The sequence below is a fragment of the Hipposideros armiger genome, unplaced genomic scaffold (assembly GCF_001890085.2).
Source record: "Hipposideros armiger isolate ML-2016 unplaced genomic scaffold, ASM189008v1 scaffold_142, whole genome shotgun sequence".
NCBI lineage: Eukaryota > Metazoa > Chordata > Mammalia > Chiroptera > Hipposideridae > Hipposideros > Hipposideros armiger.
Genome location: NW_017731492.1, coordinates 1,971,021 through 1,991,664, shown reverse-complemented (window position 1 = coordinate 1,991,664; position 20,644 = coordinate 1,971,021). Strand labels below are relative to the sequence as shown.

The window sequence follows — 20,644 nt, the reverse complement described above, 5'->3', positions numbered from 1 at the left end:
CCCGCCTCCAGGAGCGCCGCGGCGCCTGCCACTGACTGGACGCCGCTGTCTCACTATCCTCACTCCATCCGCGGAGCCAATGGCTGGCACCGCCAGTGATCCGTCTGCGCGAGTCGCACGATGCCCGACAACCGCACGGGCCAATTACAGCGCCGAGGAGGCGGGGCGGATGCCCTCCCAAGCCAATAACAGGAGGAAGCGAGACCCGCAGCTGTTTCGCTCCAAAGCTGAGCCGGGACTGGCTCATTCCTGGTTCGCTGCCTGCACCTGGCCGAGTCTGGGTGACGGGGAGCCGCGATCGCCGCGCGAACGTCCTGGTGAGGGAGCTGGAAGACAGGCTTGTAGGTGAGGAAGGGGAAGCGTGCGGGCTCCGCCCCTGAGTTCCTCGGGATTGAGGGGAGCGGGTCTGGCGTGGATGCGCGCTCAGGGCCGGATGGGGGCACCCATACCCAATGTGAGGGGGGCCGGGGAGGGGGGCGGAAAGCGGTGTGAAATTCTTAAGTGGTGGAGCTGGGTGGGGGAGCTTGTTTCTTGCCCTTTAAGACTTTACAGTCATCCCGAGACGGGACATAGTGGACGATAGTTACAGCACTGGGTGATGAAAGTTTTAGGAAACAGAAACACGGTTTACAGAGGGGATAAGATCTGTTGTGTATGTGCTCTAGGGGTGGTGGGGTGGGCAAGGACGTCTAAGAGGAGGCTACTGAAGGATGAGCCCGAGATGCTGTTTCCGTGGCCAGAGAGGAATTTAAGCGGCAGGAGCAGTGAGAGGTCAGATAGTGTAAGACTGGGAGGTGTAGGATGAGAGGCCTGGCAGGGCCTGTTTTGCAACGTTGAGGACCTTAGTCTTTATCCTTAGGGGAGGCATTTCCTTTAACTTGAAGGGCTTGAAGAGGGGAACTTGGCTGTTTAGATAGATCCGGGCACTGGGTCGTGCAAGTAAAGCTTAAGGGCAAGCTCGGAGGCAAGGCAACTCGGGCATATGCGGGACCTGGTGTAACCCCTGCTTAACTAAGGAAAAGGGTCCAACATTGGCTGGCAGTACTCAGAGCTAAACTTCAGGGTTACTCAAAGAATCAACACATAACTAAATTTCTTTTTTTCTGAGGCTCTAATCAGCCCGCTCCAGCGCAGGTTTCCATTCAGTCAGGTGGTCCAAGAATGAGAAAAGGAAAAGAAAATTCACTATTTCCTGTCCCTTCTCCTCTTTAATTTCTGTTTTCTGCTTTTGGCAGCCATGTGCCAATTTCCCTCCCAGTGTATGGAGAACAATTCCTGAATGTTAGTTAAACCAGGCACCTCTAGACTGAGTCGAGAGTTTGAAGACTACCTAAGGCAGCAGAGATAGGTGAAACTTAGAGCACTCTGTGAGAGATGACTAAACAGGTGTGTGCAATTCACCTGTTAGGGATTACAGGAAGTAGGGAGTATTCGGGCAGGGTTGTGAGGAAGAGTTGCAGAACTTCTGGACATGTTGTGTTTCAGGTTCCTTTGAACTGTCTTAATTGGATTTAGCTGGTAGACTTGTGTTTAATCGGAACCTGGAGTTTAGGGGAGAGGGCTAGAAATAGAGGTTATGGATATCAGCAGATTTTAAAAATAGGAAGTAGTGAAGATCACCCAAGGTAACCTGGAATTACCAGATTACTACTAGAAAAGGAGTAAGGACAGCATCACTGGAAAACTTAACAGTCTCAATTGTCAAGTCTTCCTTTCTCAAAAGCTATACACAGACATACCCAATCCAAGCACAGTATCCTTTCTTGTCTCCTGGTCGAGTCTTTGGATCCCTCTACACAAAACATCCCCTTATTCTCCCAAAATCTTTTCCTCTACTTTCCTCTCTTTTAATCTGGTCTCCTCCCTCATGCTCCTGGGCTCAGTTTAGATAACGTCTTTCTCCAGGGACTCGCTTTGCTCCTCTGTGTTCTCCTAGCACTCTTTCCCACCCTTTATTGTTCTTCTCACATAGTTTTAGGATAGTCTGTGTCCTTCTTTGTATTGCTCACTAGATTTTGTGTTTTGTGAAGACAGGGTGAGGGCAGAAGCTAACACAGTGGCTGTACCCTAGTAGCACATGTTAAATCAGACTCAATACATGGGAATTCCAAGAACCAAGGAAGGAAAGTATCTCAAGGAGAGAGGTATCTAATCTCCCAGATTGGTCAAATAAACTCCAAAAAATGTTTGTTGGATTTGGCAGCTAGGAGATCCTAAATGATTTTAGTAAGAGTAAATTCAGCAGTGATAAGAATAGAAAGTAGATTGTAGTTGTTGGAGAGTAAATGGGAAATATGAAAAGGAAGACAGCCTGTATAGAATACTCTTTCAGGAGGCTTGGATAAGCTGTAGGAATTATTCTCTTACTGTAATATTTATTGTGTGTGTGGTTTTTTATGATTGTAGTATAGCATAATGGATGAGAGCATAGACCTCCCCACTTAGCGTTTTTGTAATTTGGGAAAGTTGCATGATCTTTCTAAAGCTGAGTTTTTCATTTAGAAAACGGGGATAATAAAAGTACCTACCTCATGAAAGTGTGGCAAGGATTAAAGTCTTTAATTATAGAGAGAGCATATAGCACACTTAGAACACAGTTCCTGGCACATAGAAAGTGCTCAGTCAAAACTTACTAGCTTCTGGGGCCGGCCCAGTGGCGTGTTGGTTAAGAGTTGGCTTAAGAGTGCGAGCTCTGAGCAACAGGGCCACCGGTTCGATTCCCACATGGGTCAGTGACGCTGAGCTGTCACTGAGCTGCCAATAGGTGGCAGGATGGCTCAGCTGGTGTAGCAACAAGATTGCCTCTTCGATGGTGGGCTATGCCCACCCGCAACTAAGACTGAACTTGGCACCTTGAGCTGAGCTGCCGACCACATGGCTCAGTGGATAGAGCGTGCGCTCTTAACAACAAGGCTGCCGGGTTCAACTCCCGCATGGGATGGTGGCTATGCCCATCCCCAACTAAGACTGAACTTGGCACCTTGAGCTGAGCTGTCACCCAGATGACTCAGTGGGTGGAATGTGCACTCTTAGCAACAAGGCTGCTGGTTCGACTCCCATGTGGGATGGTGGCTACGCCCACCCGCAACTAAGATTGAACGCAGCACCTTGAGCTTAGAGGCCATGAGCTGCCGACTGGAAGCCAGATGGCGACTGGCGCCCTCCACAACGAAGACTGAAGAACAACAACTTGTCTGATCTCCTTCCCCAATTCCTCAATAAAATCTTGTAAAAAACAACAACAACAACAAAAAACTTAGTAGCTTCTTAGAATTACTGTGTGTCAGATCCTGTGCTAAGGACTTCACATGCATTCTTTCTTAGACTCATTGGAAGAACTATTGTTACTCTTTTTTTTTCTTTTTCAGCTTTATTGAGGTATAATTGACAGATAAAATTGTAAGGTATTTAAAGTGTAAATCGTGGTGATTTGACATTGTGAAAAGATTCCCACCATCTATTTACTATTCTTTATATTTTGCAGATGATAAAACTGAGGCTCAGAGAGGTTATGTAACTTGCTCAAGGTCATAGAGCTAGTAAGTGGTGTTGGTTCAAAATTGTTAAATTTGATGGCTCAGCTAAAAAGAAATTTTGTCAAATTTATTAATGACCTCATGAAAATGAAGATTGGAATGACTTGTATTTTGCAATTTAGAAGGTCTTTGAAGACATCTAGGTGAAAGTGGGGAGCTAGATTACAGCTAGTTGAGTGAGTTGTGTGGGTGAGAGTTAAGCAGTCAGGCTTTATGTTGATCTCTCCTTTGAGAAAGGAGTTGGTTGGTGGAAAGAAACAGAAATGGGACAGTGGCTTAAGGGAGAGGTGATAGAAGTTAGGAAAGCTTTTCTCAAGAAAGGAAGACTTGAGTATGTTTTTAAACTTGAGGAAATGAACTCTGTGAAGAGGGAAAGACAAAAGATGAGAAAGGTGAAGTGAGTGATGGACAAGTTCTTGATGAGGTAAGATGAACACAAGATTAGTCATTGTTAGAGGAGAGGGTGAGTGAGCAAAGAGAAATTTTGAGGTTGGGTTGGCACAGGGTGTAACACGATAGTCTTCATGGTATAAGTCACTTGGGAATGGGTCAGACAAAAGAATAAGGAAGGATGCAGAGTGAGTTCAGAGATCTGAGGAAGTTGGCTAAGCTTCCCAATAGCCTCTATGAGGAATGGGATAAGAGGTCAATTTGGGAGTTGAGAGTGGGGAGGGGAGCATTTTAAGCACTGTTAAGAGTGCTTCTTAGGCTTCAAATATTTGTAGAGTGGTCCATCATAATTTATAAATTAGGAACAGCAGTGAACATTTTTAGGAACGTGACATTCTTCTTAAGTTTCTCTTTTTGATTTGGTGACCTATTATTAAGCTTATTTATTATATAAGTAAAACATGCTCATGAAAGAAATTAAAATTGTAAGAAGGTATAAAATGAGAAGACAATTTTCTTCCTCTCCTTCGTAACAACCTCCCACTGTGAGTGTGCACGTGAGCGTACACACACCCCTATTACCCTTGATCTTTTTTCCTAAAGGTCATCACTCTAACTTGTTCCCTGTGTACCCTTCCGTACATTTTCTGTGTTTATGTGTATTTCTGTATGTACACATGCGTGAACGTGCATAGATAGAATACATAATCTGTCACAAAAACATAAGTGGGGCTCTCGTTATGCATGATATTCTGCAACTCGCTGTTTCACTTACCACCGAGTCTTATTCACCTTTCTATGTGAACCTTATAGACCTTCCTCATTCTTAGTGGCTGTATAATTGTGGAAGGAGTTAACAGAATCTATTAATGGATTTCTTATCAATGGACTTAATTTATGTTTTTCTTTCTTTCTCTTTGGTTTTGCTATTATAAGTAATGCTTCCTTCAGTCTTAATGTGCCTGTCTTGATACACTCAAGTGACAAAATTTCGGGTCAGAGGGTGTATTCATTTTGAATTCTGATAAGTATTGTGTATTTGTTTATGTTTACAGAACTATAACGCTGCCTGCAGAGATTTGAAAAATGGCAACAAATGAAAGTGTCAGCATCTTCAGTTCAGCATCTCTGGCTGTGGAGTATGTAGACTCACTTTTACCTGAGAATCCGCTGCAAGAACCATTTAAAAATGCTTGGAACTATATGTTAGATAATTACACAAAGTTCCAGATTGCAACATGGGGGTCCCTCATAGTTCATGAAGCCCTTTATTTCTTGTTCTGTTTACCTGGATTTTTGTTTCAATTCATACCTTTCATGAAAAAGTACAAAATTCAAAAGGTGAGTATGATGGACTTGCAATGGAATGTTATTATTAATGTTGACTATTTTAAAAATGAAATGTCGTTTTGAGAGACTCTAGATCAGGGCTGTCAATAGAAATATAATGAAGCCATATATGTAATTTAAAATATTCTAGTAGGATACATAAAAAGGTAAAAAGAAATAGGAAAATTAACTTTAATAATCTATCTTAACACAATAAATATAAACTATTATTATTTCAACAAGTAATCAGAATGAAAAAGTACTTACTGGGATATTTTATGTTCGTATTCTCATCATGTCTTGGAAATTGGTATGTATTTTACACTAATTTTGGCCCATCTCAATTTAGACTAGCCATATGTGAAGTGTTCAGTAGCCATTTGTTGCTAGTTGCTACCATATTGGACAGCACAGCCTTCGATCATTATTGAAAATGTTTCAAGAATAATTTGTTAAATTGTGCTTTAAGTAGATGTGATGTTTATGTAATGGGTTTAATTTTAATTTTTTAATTTTTAAACTAGCTGAAAGGAAAGTTGTGGGGATTTGTAGGTATTTATTTTGCAGTTCCCTCCAGCTCTTGAGGTCTCAGCCCCTAAGTGTATGTTACTATTCCAAGACCTTGATCAGAGCTATTAAAGTTTTGTTTTTCCCCCCAAAATATGAAGTGGTAGTTCTGCAGCATTCATGTCATCCCAGAGGAGTGCTCCTAGCCTCTAGGTATTGGCTTCAATGCACTAAATGTTTCCTGAGAGCCCACTGTACATGACAAGGTGTTGAAATCTGCACAGTGCCTCTAGTTTTAAACACAGGGAAAATAGTGACCTTACTAATGTGTAGAGTAGTGAGCTTGACAGTTCCCAGGAAAGAATCTGGACTAGCTAACCAGAGAGAGAGGATTTATCAGCACTTGGTAAACCCAGGATAGTTTCTCATGCTTACTATTTAGTTTTCTAAAAAGTCATGCCAAACTAAAACTCAGGGGTACACAGTCTTGGTAGAAAGGAGACATCTTGAAAAGTGTTCATCCATAGAGACAAATTTGCACTCACTGAGTCTACACTGGATGGCATTCGCTGCACACATTCTCTCATAGTCTCTTAGCTTTATTGCCTCTCCCATTGACTCTCACTTTAAACCATTACTGACACTGATCCTCTCTGGGGATAGTGCGGGGTGGGGGGTGGGGTGGGGTGTCAGGTGCCTGTGGACTCCAAGCCAAAGGAAGAAAGAACAAAGGAAAAGGGGGAGGTAATAAAAAGGGATGTGGCCCAAAGGAGACTATCCTGTTACCCTAAATTGAGGACACAGAAATTCCGAAATGCTTTCTATAAAAGAGCCTGCTTTGAAAGGGAGAATTCCGTTTGGATGTTTAAAGTTCCCAGGTGTGTTTGTGATGATTCTGGCTGCCATGTGTTCCCATTGATTTGCTTACATAGCTAATTCTTTGTATGGCTGGCCAGGCCATGGCATCCTTGTCCTCCTGTCCCCTGCAGTTGACTCATTGGTCAGAGGTATTAACATTCTAGAGAGAGGAAGACCTTTTTCAGTCAAGGTTTTATGAGTGGCTTGAAATCAAATATGGTAAAAGAAAGGACAAGCAGCCCTCTAATTGGTTATAGGTAGTTTATAAACAGGTTAAAAGACTAGGTAGTATGACTTCAAGCCTGTCCTCAGCGTGCCTGCCTTTGAGCTTCACAACCACGGAAGTTTGCGCTGTGAGCTTTTTTTGATACTAAAATAAATTGTGATGGTAAATCAGTACAAGTTTTCATAATATAAGGGGATTTAAAAACAAAAAAAAAATCACTAAAGTTAATTATGGTAGTTCCCATACTTGAGATATTGTAGTTAAAAAATTTTCCTTGGCAGATTTCTGAATTTTTAAGTAAGGACGTTTAAAACAAAGTAATCATTATTTGTTATCACCATCTTTTTATAAAAGCAAAACCACTTTTTCTTATGTAAGTGCAGCCTTTAAATTTGATAAATTTAATTTTCTTTTTACTATGGCTTCCTAGGCAAGTTGGCATCTTGATGAGGTTTAATTGAACATTTTTAAATGAGCGTTTGATCTCACTTCTCTCGTTGACTTTAGCCTGTGAACTTCATCATCTGTGAGCAGTAGCTCTCCATTCTTTGGGAACCCCTGGACATATCTGAATTCTTCCAGCTCAGAGAGTTTCCAATTCTGTCATTGTAGATGAACAAAAATGCACTAATTTTTGGGAATGAATACTGCCAGATGATTAGAAGCATCGATTTAAAGGCTTTCAATGTTGCTGGTACAGCAGCTCCAACAGTTGGGAGACCCAACTCTAATCTTAGTAACACATTTCTTTTTTGATATCTCTGGTAAAAGAAGTGAATGATCTGTGGGTAGCAAAGACTGCAGAGTTAGTCATACTGTTGTGCTTCTTTGGTTTAAGATCTTATGTTTGTTATGCCTAGGTTTGTCCAATTTCTTCACCTGTTTAAAGTACTGATAGTAGTTGTCAAGATTTAGAAGGGGAGGATGTGACTCCTGGGCCTTAGTTAGTGTAATATAGTAACTGTAATGTAGAATTCACAAAACATATAATTAATTGAGTAATATATAATTAAGGTCTCATTAAACATTAGAGAAAAAATTACGAATTTCCTTCTGGATATCAAACCTACTGATAACAGAGGCTAATACTAAATATTGTGCTTTTTCTCCATAGGATAAACCAGAAACATGGGAAAACCAGTGGAAATGCTTTAAAGTACTTCTCTTTAATCACTTTTGTATCCAGCTTCCTTTGATTTGTGGAACTTATTATTTTACAGAGTGTTTCAATATTCCTTATGATTGGCAAAGAATGCCAAGATGGTATGTAGATATAAATAAATCTTTATATAAATAAAGATTTGATTTTTAGACTCAGTCATGATTTGTTACCCAGTTAAAATATTGTTAATGTTTATCTTCTTTCTTCATTTGGTTAATGTTTGTTCTAAACTTTGGACGTAAATAAAATTTAGAAAAGTAAACCATAGGAGGAACTTAAAATGTTCCATTTATAGATCTTTCTGTATTTTAGTGTAATACTTTAATGGAAGGTGCTTATACTAAGAAAAAAATATTACATTTTAAGTCTAAAATGAATGAAAACAGTCAGAATAGTTGTGAGGTTTATAAAAATTGTGTCCATATAGACACAAATATATGAGGTGTGATCACAAAATATGGTGAATGTTTAAATTAAAAAAAAAAATCTTGTTACAGTAAAAGATATGTTACCATTAATCCCCCTCAGAATATTCCCCCTTGCTTCAAACATTTTTCCCATCGTTCTTGCCACTTTCTGAAGTTCCGAAGGTCCTCTTTTGTTTCTTTAGTTGTGCTGTCATGGCTGCCTCCATATCCTGAATAGATTCAAAACATTTACCTTTCATGGTCATTTTGACTTTGGGGAAGAGCCAGAAGTCACACGGTGCCAGATCTGGTGAATAAGGTGGATGAGGACACACCGTAATGTTTTTATTTGACAGAAATTGCCGTACCAGAAGCGATGTGTAATATGGAGTGTTGTTATGATGGAGGATGAAACCATTTGCCCATTTCATGTTAAGTGTGCTGATTTACAGCACACTTTAAAATATACCATCTCTCAACAGCAGCTCATACCCGACTGACTGCATGGAACAAGTTGAAACTTGTCACACACTGTTACTAAGGTCCTATGTGCTGTTTCCCATATTGAAGATCCCTGCCTTTCCATTGGATGGCACTCGACAGCAGCATTCACTGTGTTTTTTGATCACACCTTGTCTTATATTATTTGAGCACTGTGTGTGTGTGCAAATAATATTTGTATTCAACTACATATTTCTAACATAACCTGAATACAAACATACCAATATGTAGATATATACTTTTTCTATATAACATATAAATGAGTTTCTTTGTGTGTGTTCATTTGTATGTAGACTGATTTTTGCCCATTGCACTTAATGTTTTTCGTTTTGGTGGAAAAAAGTGATGATTTTACTGTTACTAATCTTAGTTCAGACCCTTCATTAATGTTACTGTTTTTCTAGAAGTTTTGAGTTTTGTTTCTTAACTGATATTATACCTGTGAGTTTTTTAAAAAGTGAGTTAGAATTGATTGGCATAGTGGTCAATCTTTTTTTTTTTTTTTTATGACAGACCTAAGATAGGATATATTAGGGGCCCAGTCATCACCTGGGTGGTCAATCTTTTTGACTCTTCTTCAGATGGTATCATATAGCCACCTTGTATCTAGCAGTTTTGAGAATTTATTAATCAATATATCCAATTAGGTCAAGCTGGTAAGTAGGTATTTGGTTTTATGTAATGTCTCACGCAGTGATCCCAAATAAGAATCTAGAGTGTACTTTATACTCATTACAATGTTTTCATCCTAAAGGTATATGCTTTTGGCAAGATGCTTTGGTTGTGCGGTGATTGAGGATACCTGGCACTATTTCCTACATAGGCTTTTACACCACAAAAAAATATATAAATATATTCATAAAATTCATCATGAGTTTCAGGTATGTTAGAATTATATTTAATACATGTTTTTTTCTATTAGGGAAAAAATGTCATTTTTATTTCCTGAGCATTCAAAAAAAAAATTGTCGGTGATGTTTATTTATTTTTCCTTTGCCATGATTGTTAAGAACATCTCTCTGTCTCTCTCTCTCTCTCTGTCTCTGTCTCTCTCTCTCTCTCTCTCACACACACACACACACACACACACACACACACACACACACAGACAGAGCCAATTCTACAAATTTTCTTTAGCATCTTAATTTCATGGTAAATTGAGACCTGAAAGAAAAATGTTACATGGAACAGTTCAGGCTCTCATCTTTGGCCAGAGCACTGTCTGACACAGGTGGATACCTGGCAGTTTAATAGAAGCTACAGCGATTTTAGGGTTATTGAAATGGGACTCACAAACAACAAACCTTTAATCTTTAAACTTCTAAGAGAATTACTGACTTAGTTTTAAAACATTCTCACCACATTGCTGGCCCCCACAAAAATAGTGACTTTTATCAGAACTACTTTTGATGTGTATTTGTCAAACTAGTTATGTTCTGCATTGATCCTAATTACATGGTATGCTAAACCAAGCATTCCTTTCTTGACAGAGCAAATTCAGATGCATAAACCAAAATTAGAGTTTAAGTCAGTTGTTTAATGCCTTTATCTTAAACTGTTAAAGACAGTTATTAAGATATTAATAAGGACATCCCTAGACCTTGATGGTTGGTGGGAACTAAAAGATTTTATTAGGAATTACTTTTATTGTTTACATATGAATGGCTAGATATCTTATTACATAATAGAAACAATTTTATAAAAGTATATAAGTAAATTAGTAAATATGTATTAGGGTTCTCCAGAGAAAAAGGAAGGGGATACATACATATACACACATACAGATTTATTTTAAGGAATTGGCTCATGTGATTGTGGAGCTTGTGCAGTCTGAAATCTGTAGGGCAGACCACAGGCTGGAAATTGAGGAAAGAGTTGATGTTACAGTCTCGGTTCTGAACTCCACAGGGCAGCAGCCTGAGAACGCATGCAAGGCTTCTATGTTAGAGTCTTGAGACTTCCTTCTTCCTCAGGAAACCTTAGTCTTTGCTTTTAAAGCCTTTAACTGATTGGACGAAGCCCACCTGCACATTATGAAGGATAATCTCCTATACTCAGAGTCTACTGATTTAAATGTTAGTCACATCTGAAAAATACCTTCAAGGCAACATCCAGACTGGTGTTTGCCCAGCACCTGGGCACCATTGCGTAGCCAAGCTGATGCATAAAATTAACTGTCACATTATATTAAGGAATTCTTATCTGTCTGATTTAGGCTCCATTTGGAATGGAAGCTGAATATGCACATCCCCTGGAAACTCTAATTCTTGGAACTGGATTTTTCATTGGAATCGTACTTTTATGTGATCATGTAGTTCTTCTTTGGGCATGGGTGACCATTCGTTTGCTAGAAACTATTGATGTCCACAGGTGAGCTATGGTTTCTGTTCTGGCATAAGGCATCATAAAATGTCTTTGTTTTCATGGTCATAAGATGATCTTTATTTCTAAGGAGACTAATAGAATAAATTAATCTTGTTAATATGATTTTTAAGAAAACAAGAGAATATAATCATTGGATAAAAGTTCAAATAATAGGGCCCGCCAAGTGGCTCAGTCAGTTAAGAGCTCGCTCAAAAGTGCGAGCTCTGCACAACAGTGGCTTGAGTCCCGCCCAACCTGAGCTGCCACTGAGCTGCCAACAGGTGGCAGGATTACTCAGCTAAAAAAAAAAAAAAAAGTATATATTCATTGCATTTTTGATTTGGGATTTATTACTATATCCATGAAAGCAGAACATTAAACTCTAAGAATTATTTTTAAGCCACTAAAGTAGTAAAATTAATGCTTCTAATTCTAGGCAGAGACTATTCTGTAAGTAAATTGTAAATCATGTCTCTCTCATTCTTTCTGTCCTTCCATTGTTGCCTCCTCTCTACTTCCCTCAGTCTCCTACAGGGAGGAAGAGATTGGGGTGATGTGGACTTGTATAATTGTGGCTATCAGATTTTAGAAAAGTATTAGAAATAAAGGATACTATAAATGGTATTTCTTTTTGAAATCATATGCATTCCCCCAACTACAGAAAACACACTAATATTTTAATTAATATGGTATATTTAATTCCAACTTGTCATTGCTTAAAAAAGTAAAAGAAATTGCAACACAGTGGTTCTCAGGTCTAACCTTTAATGCTTGATATTAATTTCATACACCTTTTCCTAAAAGACGTGTAGTATTAGGGGTGGGAAACTCCTCTAAAACAGAAAAGAAAAATAATTCTTGAAAAATCTGTTCATTTACTACAACTACTCTCTTTCATTCCCTGATGTATGATATACAGTTTCCACAGACCTTTTAAGTTTTTTAAAAATTTCTTAAAGTGGTTTATAGAGTATGAAATTTTCGCTTAAGTTTTTGTCTTTTGTAAACATACCAGAAATAAAGTGACTTAGGTAAAGGGGAATGTTATTTGAATTAGTTAACAAACATATGACTGTCAATAAAAATGTCAGTTTTTTGAGGTGTACGTAATGCTCTCATAATCGTTATTATTTTTATTTCAGTGGTTATGATATTCCTCTCAACCCTCTAAACCTCATCCCTTTCTATGCTGGTTCTCGGCATCATGATTTTCACCACATGAACTTCATTGGAAACTATGCTTCAACATTTACATGGTGGGATAGAATTTTTGGAACAGACTCTCAGTTTATTGCCTACACTGAAAAGATGAAGAAGGTTGAGAAAAAAGACTGAGTAAATATCTATTTAAACCTTCCTGAAGACATACGTACATTTTCCTGAATTAAACCTAGTAGCTAACATTGCTTTTGGGGAGCAGAAATAAATGTGTCTTGGCTGCTAAGTGATAAAAAAAAAAATTAACAACCTTTATCTTTCTAGTGAGAACTTTCTCCATTCAAGTTCTGTATGTGTAGAAATAAGAAAGGAAGTTTTAAAGGCCATGTTGGTTTTACGTAATGGAAAAAGTATTAATCTATGTCTTTTCACCCAGTAATGCCATAGGTCTGAAGTTGAAATTGGTCTTTGAATCTTCTGAATATATAGTGGGCATTTCCAAAACTCTGGTAGTGGATGTTGGCCTCATTGAACTTGAGACAGTTGTTTTAGGATTTGCCTAAAGATCAAAATGTCATGCGTTGAATGACATCAATTGCTACAAAGTGAGTAAGGCTGCAAAATGAGGACTAGCCAGCACCGAGAATTTACACTCTGTGTGGAGCTGACTAATTTAGGGTGATTCTCTTTCTTTGAGAAGTCCTTTTGCATTCCAATGTACTACTGGCGTCTCTTAAGACATTTTGGATTGATGGAAGTGGAATATTTTCGTCTAAAGGTTTTCAAGTTTCTTGAACTTTTTTAAAAAATGAAGCTTTATTTCTGTTTACTTGTTAATATTTGAAAATCAGGTTTTTATTATACTTAAAGCTGTATCTTGAAACTTTGTGAACTGACTTGGTGTATTTGCACATTGAGCTATTGAAATAAATGTGATTTTTTTTTGTCTGATTATCTGGTTTCCAATTTTGAATACCAACTGTCACCTTTTATTCTTGTAAGGAAAAGTACAGAAATCGTGAAATTATTAAGTTTTGTAATAAAAAGAGTAATTTTATTTTTGTAAGTGCTTCATTTTTTTTTTTTCAATTTCAACATGTGTTTATTGGGTTATCTATTGTTGGAAATTCCATTGAGCTAATAAAGAGGAGGGTATTGAAGCAGTTCTTTCCTCTACTTAGAGAACGTATGTTTTCTGTATAGATGAAAGAACAGAGCTAAACTTTTTAGGGATGATTTAATTCCATATATCTAGATTCCAACTAAAATCAAGAGTTAATAATTCTAACAGTATATGGTAGAACTGAATTGTTATAAAACATGGATACATTTTTTTGGTAACTAGCCCTTTTTTTTGAAAAGGGACACAAAATAGTTCTGTTAAGAGGGCATTGATTCCTAATAGGAGATATTTAATGAGGTACTTGATAGTTTTAAATGAACATGGAAGTTTCTAAGTTCGAATGAATTGCATTGCTGAGGAGGGAAAGAATTTGCAAATGTGATTGTGAAACCATTTTTAGATGATCAGGCAAAAAGTCAGCCATTTCAGACTTTGTCTTTTTCTGTAGGTTGGATTCAGGTCCAGTTTCTTCAGAGAAGAACCTTCCTATTTCTGTCTGGGGAAGAATATGCCCAGATGCTTTCATTCTGGGAATCAAGTATGGAAAGAGGGCTTAAGGCCTGTAGCTCAATAGGTCCCCTTGCACAGAATCCCTCTATTCTCAGCCTGATGCCCACCTAACAGCCTCCCCTGTATCAGGAGAGTCCCAAGCCTCTTCTGTTAATTTTTATTCAATTTCTGTAAAAAAATAAACCTGCTTCAATGGGAGGGGTGACCATGCAGATTTGGGAAAGGACCTGTGACCGAAAGGCTTTGTAAACAGTTTTGAATGAGATTACAATGCTGGTTTTCAGTATTTTTTGCAATACTGTGTTAGAAAATTGAAGTACATTATACAAACAGAAAAGCACAGAGATTGATGGATGGTCAGAACCATGTAATCACTACCGGATTAAGAATTTGAGTACCTCCTGTATCACTGTTGATTAGGAATAAAGTTAAATTCTTAACCTGGTTTAACAGCTGAATCCACGTTATCTTGACTAATGAGAGTTTCTCGTCACATGAGGCTTTGTCTGTGGCCTTGTTCTGTTAAACATATTTATCATTGATTTGGATAATGGCCACGGAAGGCAAGCTTAACACGTTTATGATTAAGGAAAAAGGAAAAAGCTAATATTTTGTTCTATATGGCGATCAAGATCCAACAAATTTTTTGTCGTCATTTAAAGTTGCGCCGCACAAATGGAGGATGTTAGACCTGTGTTAATAGCAATGTATGTCTGAAAAACTGGAGAATTTTAGTAGACTACAGATACTAACTCACCCAAAAGTTTAGACAATCTTAAGCTGAATTATTGGCAAGCCTAAATTGCAGAGAAGTTAATGGTCTCATTTTATTCTGCTTTGGTTGGCTGCACATGGAAAAGCATGCTGTTTTTTATGTCATATTTTGACATACTCAAGAGTAGCCAGGAATGATTTAAGCTCTAGCTATAAGGACAAAAAATAGTTTGAGTAAATATAGAGGCCTAGCGTGGAGCAGCTGTATCAAATATGGTAGGACTTTGATATCTTTTGGGGAAACACATTTCAAGCCATAAGAAACGGTATGGATGTTTTCACTTTAATTCTAAATAGAAGACCACGATGATAGAGATCTTGCTTCCAAAAAACCACAATCTTTCTTTAAGACTAAGACTAACCCAAGCAGAAGGTATCTTTCTTCCTCCTGTTAGCTTGAATACGGACCTGGAAGAAGTGGAGATTTTTCCAGAGTTGGTGAAGACATTTCAAAATGCTGTGTCCTTCGTGACCTTCAAAGTCGTTTAATGGAATCATCTACCTAGATGTGAATCTCCTTTCTATAACAGAAATGAAAAGGGTCTTTGAGCTGAGACCATGGGAGAGCAAACTCACCATCCAGCAGTAGCTAACTGTCAACTTGGGACAATTACTTGAAGCCATGAGGCCCAAGGAGATGGCCCAGGAGCTGCATCAACTTTGAGCAGGAGGAGCCAGACGCTGATGTTGACTGTGACCTGTCTCTGCTTAACGGAGTCTCTGTTTTCTTTGTCTCTAAAATGGGAATATTAATGCTTGCCTTGTAAGGTTGTGAGGATTAAACATGGCTATAAAAAAACCCAGCAAAGTGCCTAACACATAATAGAAACAGCAGCAACAAAAAGCTGCAAATTAAAGAAGACAACTGAGGTTTAACTTTTCTGAATTAGTTGACTAATATTTTTTAAGCAGACTGTCAAGGAAATGGAAAATCTGGAACTAATACTTATCCATTTCATTGGAAACATTTTTCCATGTGCACACCAACTGAAATACATAACTTTTACAAATATTTTTCTATAAGATGTGTGTAGAGAGACTCAAAATTGGCATAAACACCAAATGCACATTTAATATAGCTATTAGTGGGCCGGCCGAGTGGCGCGTTGGTTAAGAGCTGGCTTGGGACACCAGAGGACCCCGGTTTGGATCCCACATATGAGGGCCAGTGACACTGCCCTCTACAGCTAAGATGCTGAACAACAGCTCAACCTGGAGCTGGGCTTCTGTGAGTCGCCGGCGTTGGCGTAGGCTGCAGCTCCTACTGCAGTGGGTTGCCATGAGCTACCATGTGTGGCCGGCAGCCAGCGTGAGCGGCCAGCAGCCTCAGTGAGCGGCCGTCCAGAAGCCGGTGACTGATCTGCCTCGCCTGGAAAGAGCTCAATGATGGTGCCAACTTGGGCCAGTGAAGCAACGTCCTCTACAACTAGACTGAAGAACAAAACGACAGCAACGTGTCTGTTCCCTTTCCCCCAATTCCCCAGCGCTGTTCCCATCCCCCAATTCCCCAATAAAAATCTTAAAATAATAAATAAAAAGTAAAATAGCTATTAGTTCACAGTAATATAACTTAGCAGATTTCAGAAAAACTTTAAATTTTTATTTTCAATTTGATCAGAAATTTTACACTGAAATGTTTATCAGCCATTTTATCATTTTTCTTACTTTAATCCAAATGAATTATGTTTTATTTTGCAGAACCTCTTATAACACCTCAAACATGAATGTGATTTTCCTGCTCTGAGACGTGCCATGCTGGATTGAAAGCATCAAGTAACTCTGGGACTAGATAGTCCAGGTGGCTATTCTCCCAGACAGTTTACCCAAGTGAATGGTCTTACTAAATTTTGTTCGTTCTATTTCAGTTAATTTTTGCCATTTAGTTCCAGGGTAGTCTCTAGTTACTGCACTAAGTTTATACTCATGTGTTAGAGTTTCTTACGAGACTGTGAGGATTGACTAATAATTGTTTCAAAAGCATTAATTCAGTGTAGTGAGGACAAGTGACAACATAGCAACAGTAGTTTGAGACTCCACTATTAAAAAAGAGTTCCTTTTAATATGGCAGCCTGTGCATTCTACAGCTTTAATTGTTCACAGCCTGAACAGTCCCAGACTGAGAACTTGGTGACGATGAACATTTAATTGTGGCCAAAGGATGGTTACGGGAAGTGATTCTCTTGTAATACAAGGAGCAAGAGAGAAATAAGCTACCAAAAAATCTTGGCCTTTACTTACATAATGAACATTATTTAAAAGCACAATTCTAATCTAAGTATATTAAGAAGCCTAAAAAGTCTGGAAACATAATATTTTATTTTTCTTACAGATTGAATATGTACTTGGTGACATATATCTTTACCTGTGCTTCTATTAATAGTCTTTATAGATAACCCTGTTTAAGGTTTTACTTGTTCTTGCCTTTTATTGGGTTGTTGGAAAAATCATGACGCATGTTTGCGATAGACGGCACTAGTTCATTTTTGGAAGTACTACAGTCATTTTCATCTATGTTATTGCTATGTCATTTGACAGGTGACAGTTCTGGCTTCATTTAAAAAATATTGAGCGATTTGGTTGAGTTTTAGAGATTTTACAACAAGTTGAAGATGAAAGACCAAACTGTGCATTTTTGCCATATTTTACTGTTTTACTTCCATAAAGGGAAGAACACGCATCAAGCTTGTGAAAAGTTGCATAAAGTTTACGGTGACAATGCTGTACAAGAATGTCAGTGCCAAAAATGGTTCACGGAATTCCGTGCTGGTGATTTTGTTCTCAGTGATGCTCCTCAGTCAGGGAGGTCCATCAAGGTTGATGATGAGAAAATAAAGGCATCAGTCGAGTCAAACCCACATTACATGACACGAGGGATTACAGAAACATTGAACATCCATCATTCAAGCGTTCATGACCACCTGAAGAAGCTGGGATACGTAAGCAAGCTTGATATTTGGGTTCCACATGAACTCAAAGAAGTCCATTTGACGGTGTGTATAAACATCTGCACTATGCTCATTAAATGTGAGGAAAACGATTCTTTTTTGAAGTGACTGATAACTGGTGATGAGAAGTGGTTTGTTTATAACAATGTGGTGTGCAAACGGTCTTGGTCCCTATGTGATGATTCGCTTCAAATGACATTGAAAGCAGACATTAATCAGAGGAAGGTTATGCTCTCAGTGTGGTGGGATTTTAAAAGTGTTGTGTTTTTCAAGCTCCTACCAAGGAACCAATCAATTTGAATGTGTACTGTCGGCAATTGGACAGTTTGAACGAATCCATCATCCAGAAATGTCTAGAACTTGTTAATTGTAAAGGCGTTGTGTTTCATCGTGGCATCGCGAGACCACACACAAGTTTGATCACCTGTCAAAAATTATTGGAGCTTGGATGAGATGTGTTGCCACACCCACCATACTTGCCTGACCTTGCACCATCAGATTTCCACTTGTTTCGCTCTCTTCAAAACTCCTTGCGTGGTATAACGTTCAATTCAGATGAGACTGTAAGTCAGCACCTTGTTCAGTTTTTCGCAAATAAAGACAGGTCCTTCTATGAATGAGGAATTATGAAGCTCACTGAAAGAGGGCAAAAGGTTATCAAACAAAACGGGCAATATATCATTGATTGATCTTTGTTCTTTATATAAATAAATGAACTCTGAAAAACATAGACAAAATACATCATGACTTTTCCAACAACCTGATAGATCTCAAATTTTAATTGTAACCTTCCATAATACCCCATTTTATTATTTCCAGGGATTAGCTTGAGAATAGACACCTGACCGTAGGTGCCAGGATGATCCCAAAATTTTTCTTTGGGATTTATGTATGAACATTGAGAGCGTGCTGAAAATGTCTACAGTAATCCCTATAGATGTCCATTATTGAGTAGAACGAGGCTAGCATAGAGACTGAAGAAAGGAACTCATAGGTGGGTGGCTAGATAGATGGAGATTCCTGATGCTGGCGGAGTCCTGGGAAGAAGTTGGGAAAGAGGCCAGCTCTGTTCATGTGAATTAGTAAGTGTCCCCCCTTCCTTCTTCCTTACTGTGCCATTTTGAATTCAGTTTATTTTAGGCTCAACAAAGCAAGTCCTGATTAGTTCACTTACTAAGGACTTCAGAGTCAGTAGAACTGTGTTCTAAGTTTCCTTTTGTGACAAGGTGCATTTCCACGTGAACTGGCAGAAGCAGGCAGCGGTGATGGGTTCTTCCTCAAACTCAGAACAATACTCCTCTTAGATCTGTACACATCCATAACCATGAGCTGTTTCCTGTAGTTACAGAACTGGCTGCAGCTGGATGAATGTAGATTTTGAACAAGTTACTTTTAAATTGTTGAGGCTCAACTTAAATGGTGGAAGTATCAGGTGTCAACTGAGGAGCATAGCTCAATCTCTTTAAGAATTTATGTACTCATTCAGCCAATAAATATTTACTTAGTTTCAATTATGTATGAACACTGCTAGGCACTAGGATGCACCAGGGGGCAGGAGAGACATGATTTCTGCCTTCATAAAATTGATAGTGTAAGGGAGATTGTGGTTGATTACATAAGGAATTATTAAAAATCTCTGAGACGGGAGAGAGGCATGAGGAACTTTGGGATCACATAGCAGCAGGATCTACTGTTCCTTGATGGAGGCTGTTAGGGAAGGTTCCCATAGGAAGTAATGTTTAATCTGAGACCTGACAACAAAAATTATCCAGAAATGGAGTGGGGACAGAGAGGGAAGAGCAATCTAAAGGGAACAACAACATGAGCTATCTGGTGGTAAGAGAGTATGGAATATGCCACATACTACATGAAGAATGGAAGCAGTGGTGACAATGGCGAGAGAAGTTGGAGAAATAAAGCTAGCTCGTGTGCTTTGGAGTTTGTTTCTGAAGCACTTTAGACAAGGGAGCTTGCCCTGCTCTGAGGCATGCACAAGACACAGAATAGGTGACCATGGGGATTTGTGGCTTATTTCCCATCAGAGCACCTGTGACAAACCCCCTTGCTGTCTATTTTCCTAGGTAATCTCATCACTTCAGGGCACCATGTGAGCCACTTTATGTGATGCTGTTACCTTGGCCCCTGTTGGCTGTCCACCCAAGCATAGGTTAGTCATAGACATCTGGGGGTGGATGGATTCAATGGCTAATGAAATTGCAGAGGTGTTGGGAGGCAGCTTGAACGAGATGAGATAAGAAACTGGTTTCTAGGAAGAGGTGAAACTAGATGAAAGAAGGGACAGTCATTGGACTGTTAGGGTTTCTATAAGTTAAATTAAGTATAAACAAAGCCAAGGAGTCAAAATATTAATTTGCTGAGGCAAGGAACCAGGCAGAACAAGTAAAATATTAAAGCTTGGATGAATCCTTCAAGAAATAACTTTGAGCAATGTGGCATCCAAACCAAATTTCTTTACGCAATGAGGAAGACTTATGACTCAGTGTGTCTGGTACCACTTCCTGGCACAGTGGGTTCCCAAGCAGCTGGGGTGTGGTATGTTTTGAATCTATGAATTAATTATTAATATTTAACCAATCTAGTGATTGTATATTGTTTTCAAAGTTCTTAAAATACTAAAAAGATCACTTTTTTTTTTTAAAAGATTTTATTGGAGAGTTGGGGGAGCAGAACAGACAAGTTGCTGTCCTTTTGTTCTTCAGTCTAGTTGTGGAGGATGTTGCTTCACTGGCCCATGTTGGTATTGTGATCATTGTGCTCTTCCCAGGTGAGGCAAATCGGTCGCTGGCCATTGGACAGCCACTCACGGTGGCTCACAGCAGCCCACTGCAGCCCC

The 20,644-nt window shown here is 38.8% G+C and overlaps 1 protein-coding gene across 1 annotated transcript; it reads left to right on the top strand.

Annotated features, from left to right (window-relative positions):
- The first annotated feature begins 198 nt into the window (after window positions 1–198).
- MSMO1 (methylsterol monooxygenase 1) lies at window positions 199–13,392 on the top strand. Its single transcript, XM_019650569.1, has 6 exons — window positions 199–345; window positions 4,982–5,267; window positions 7,961–8,109; window positions 9,671–9,797; window positions 11,132–11,286; window positions 12,423–13,392. The coding sequence occupies exons 2-6, from the start codon at window positions 5,013–5,015 to the stop codon at window positions 12,613–12,615; spliced, it is 879 nt and encodes a 292-aa protein (XP_019506114.1). The 5' UTR covers window positions 199–345; window positions 4,982–5,012; the 3' UTR covers window positions 12,616–13,392.
- The last annotated feature ends 7,252 nt before the right edge of the window (window positions 13,393–20,644 follow it).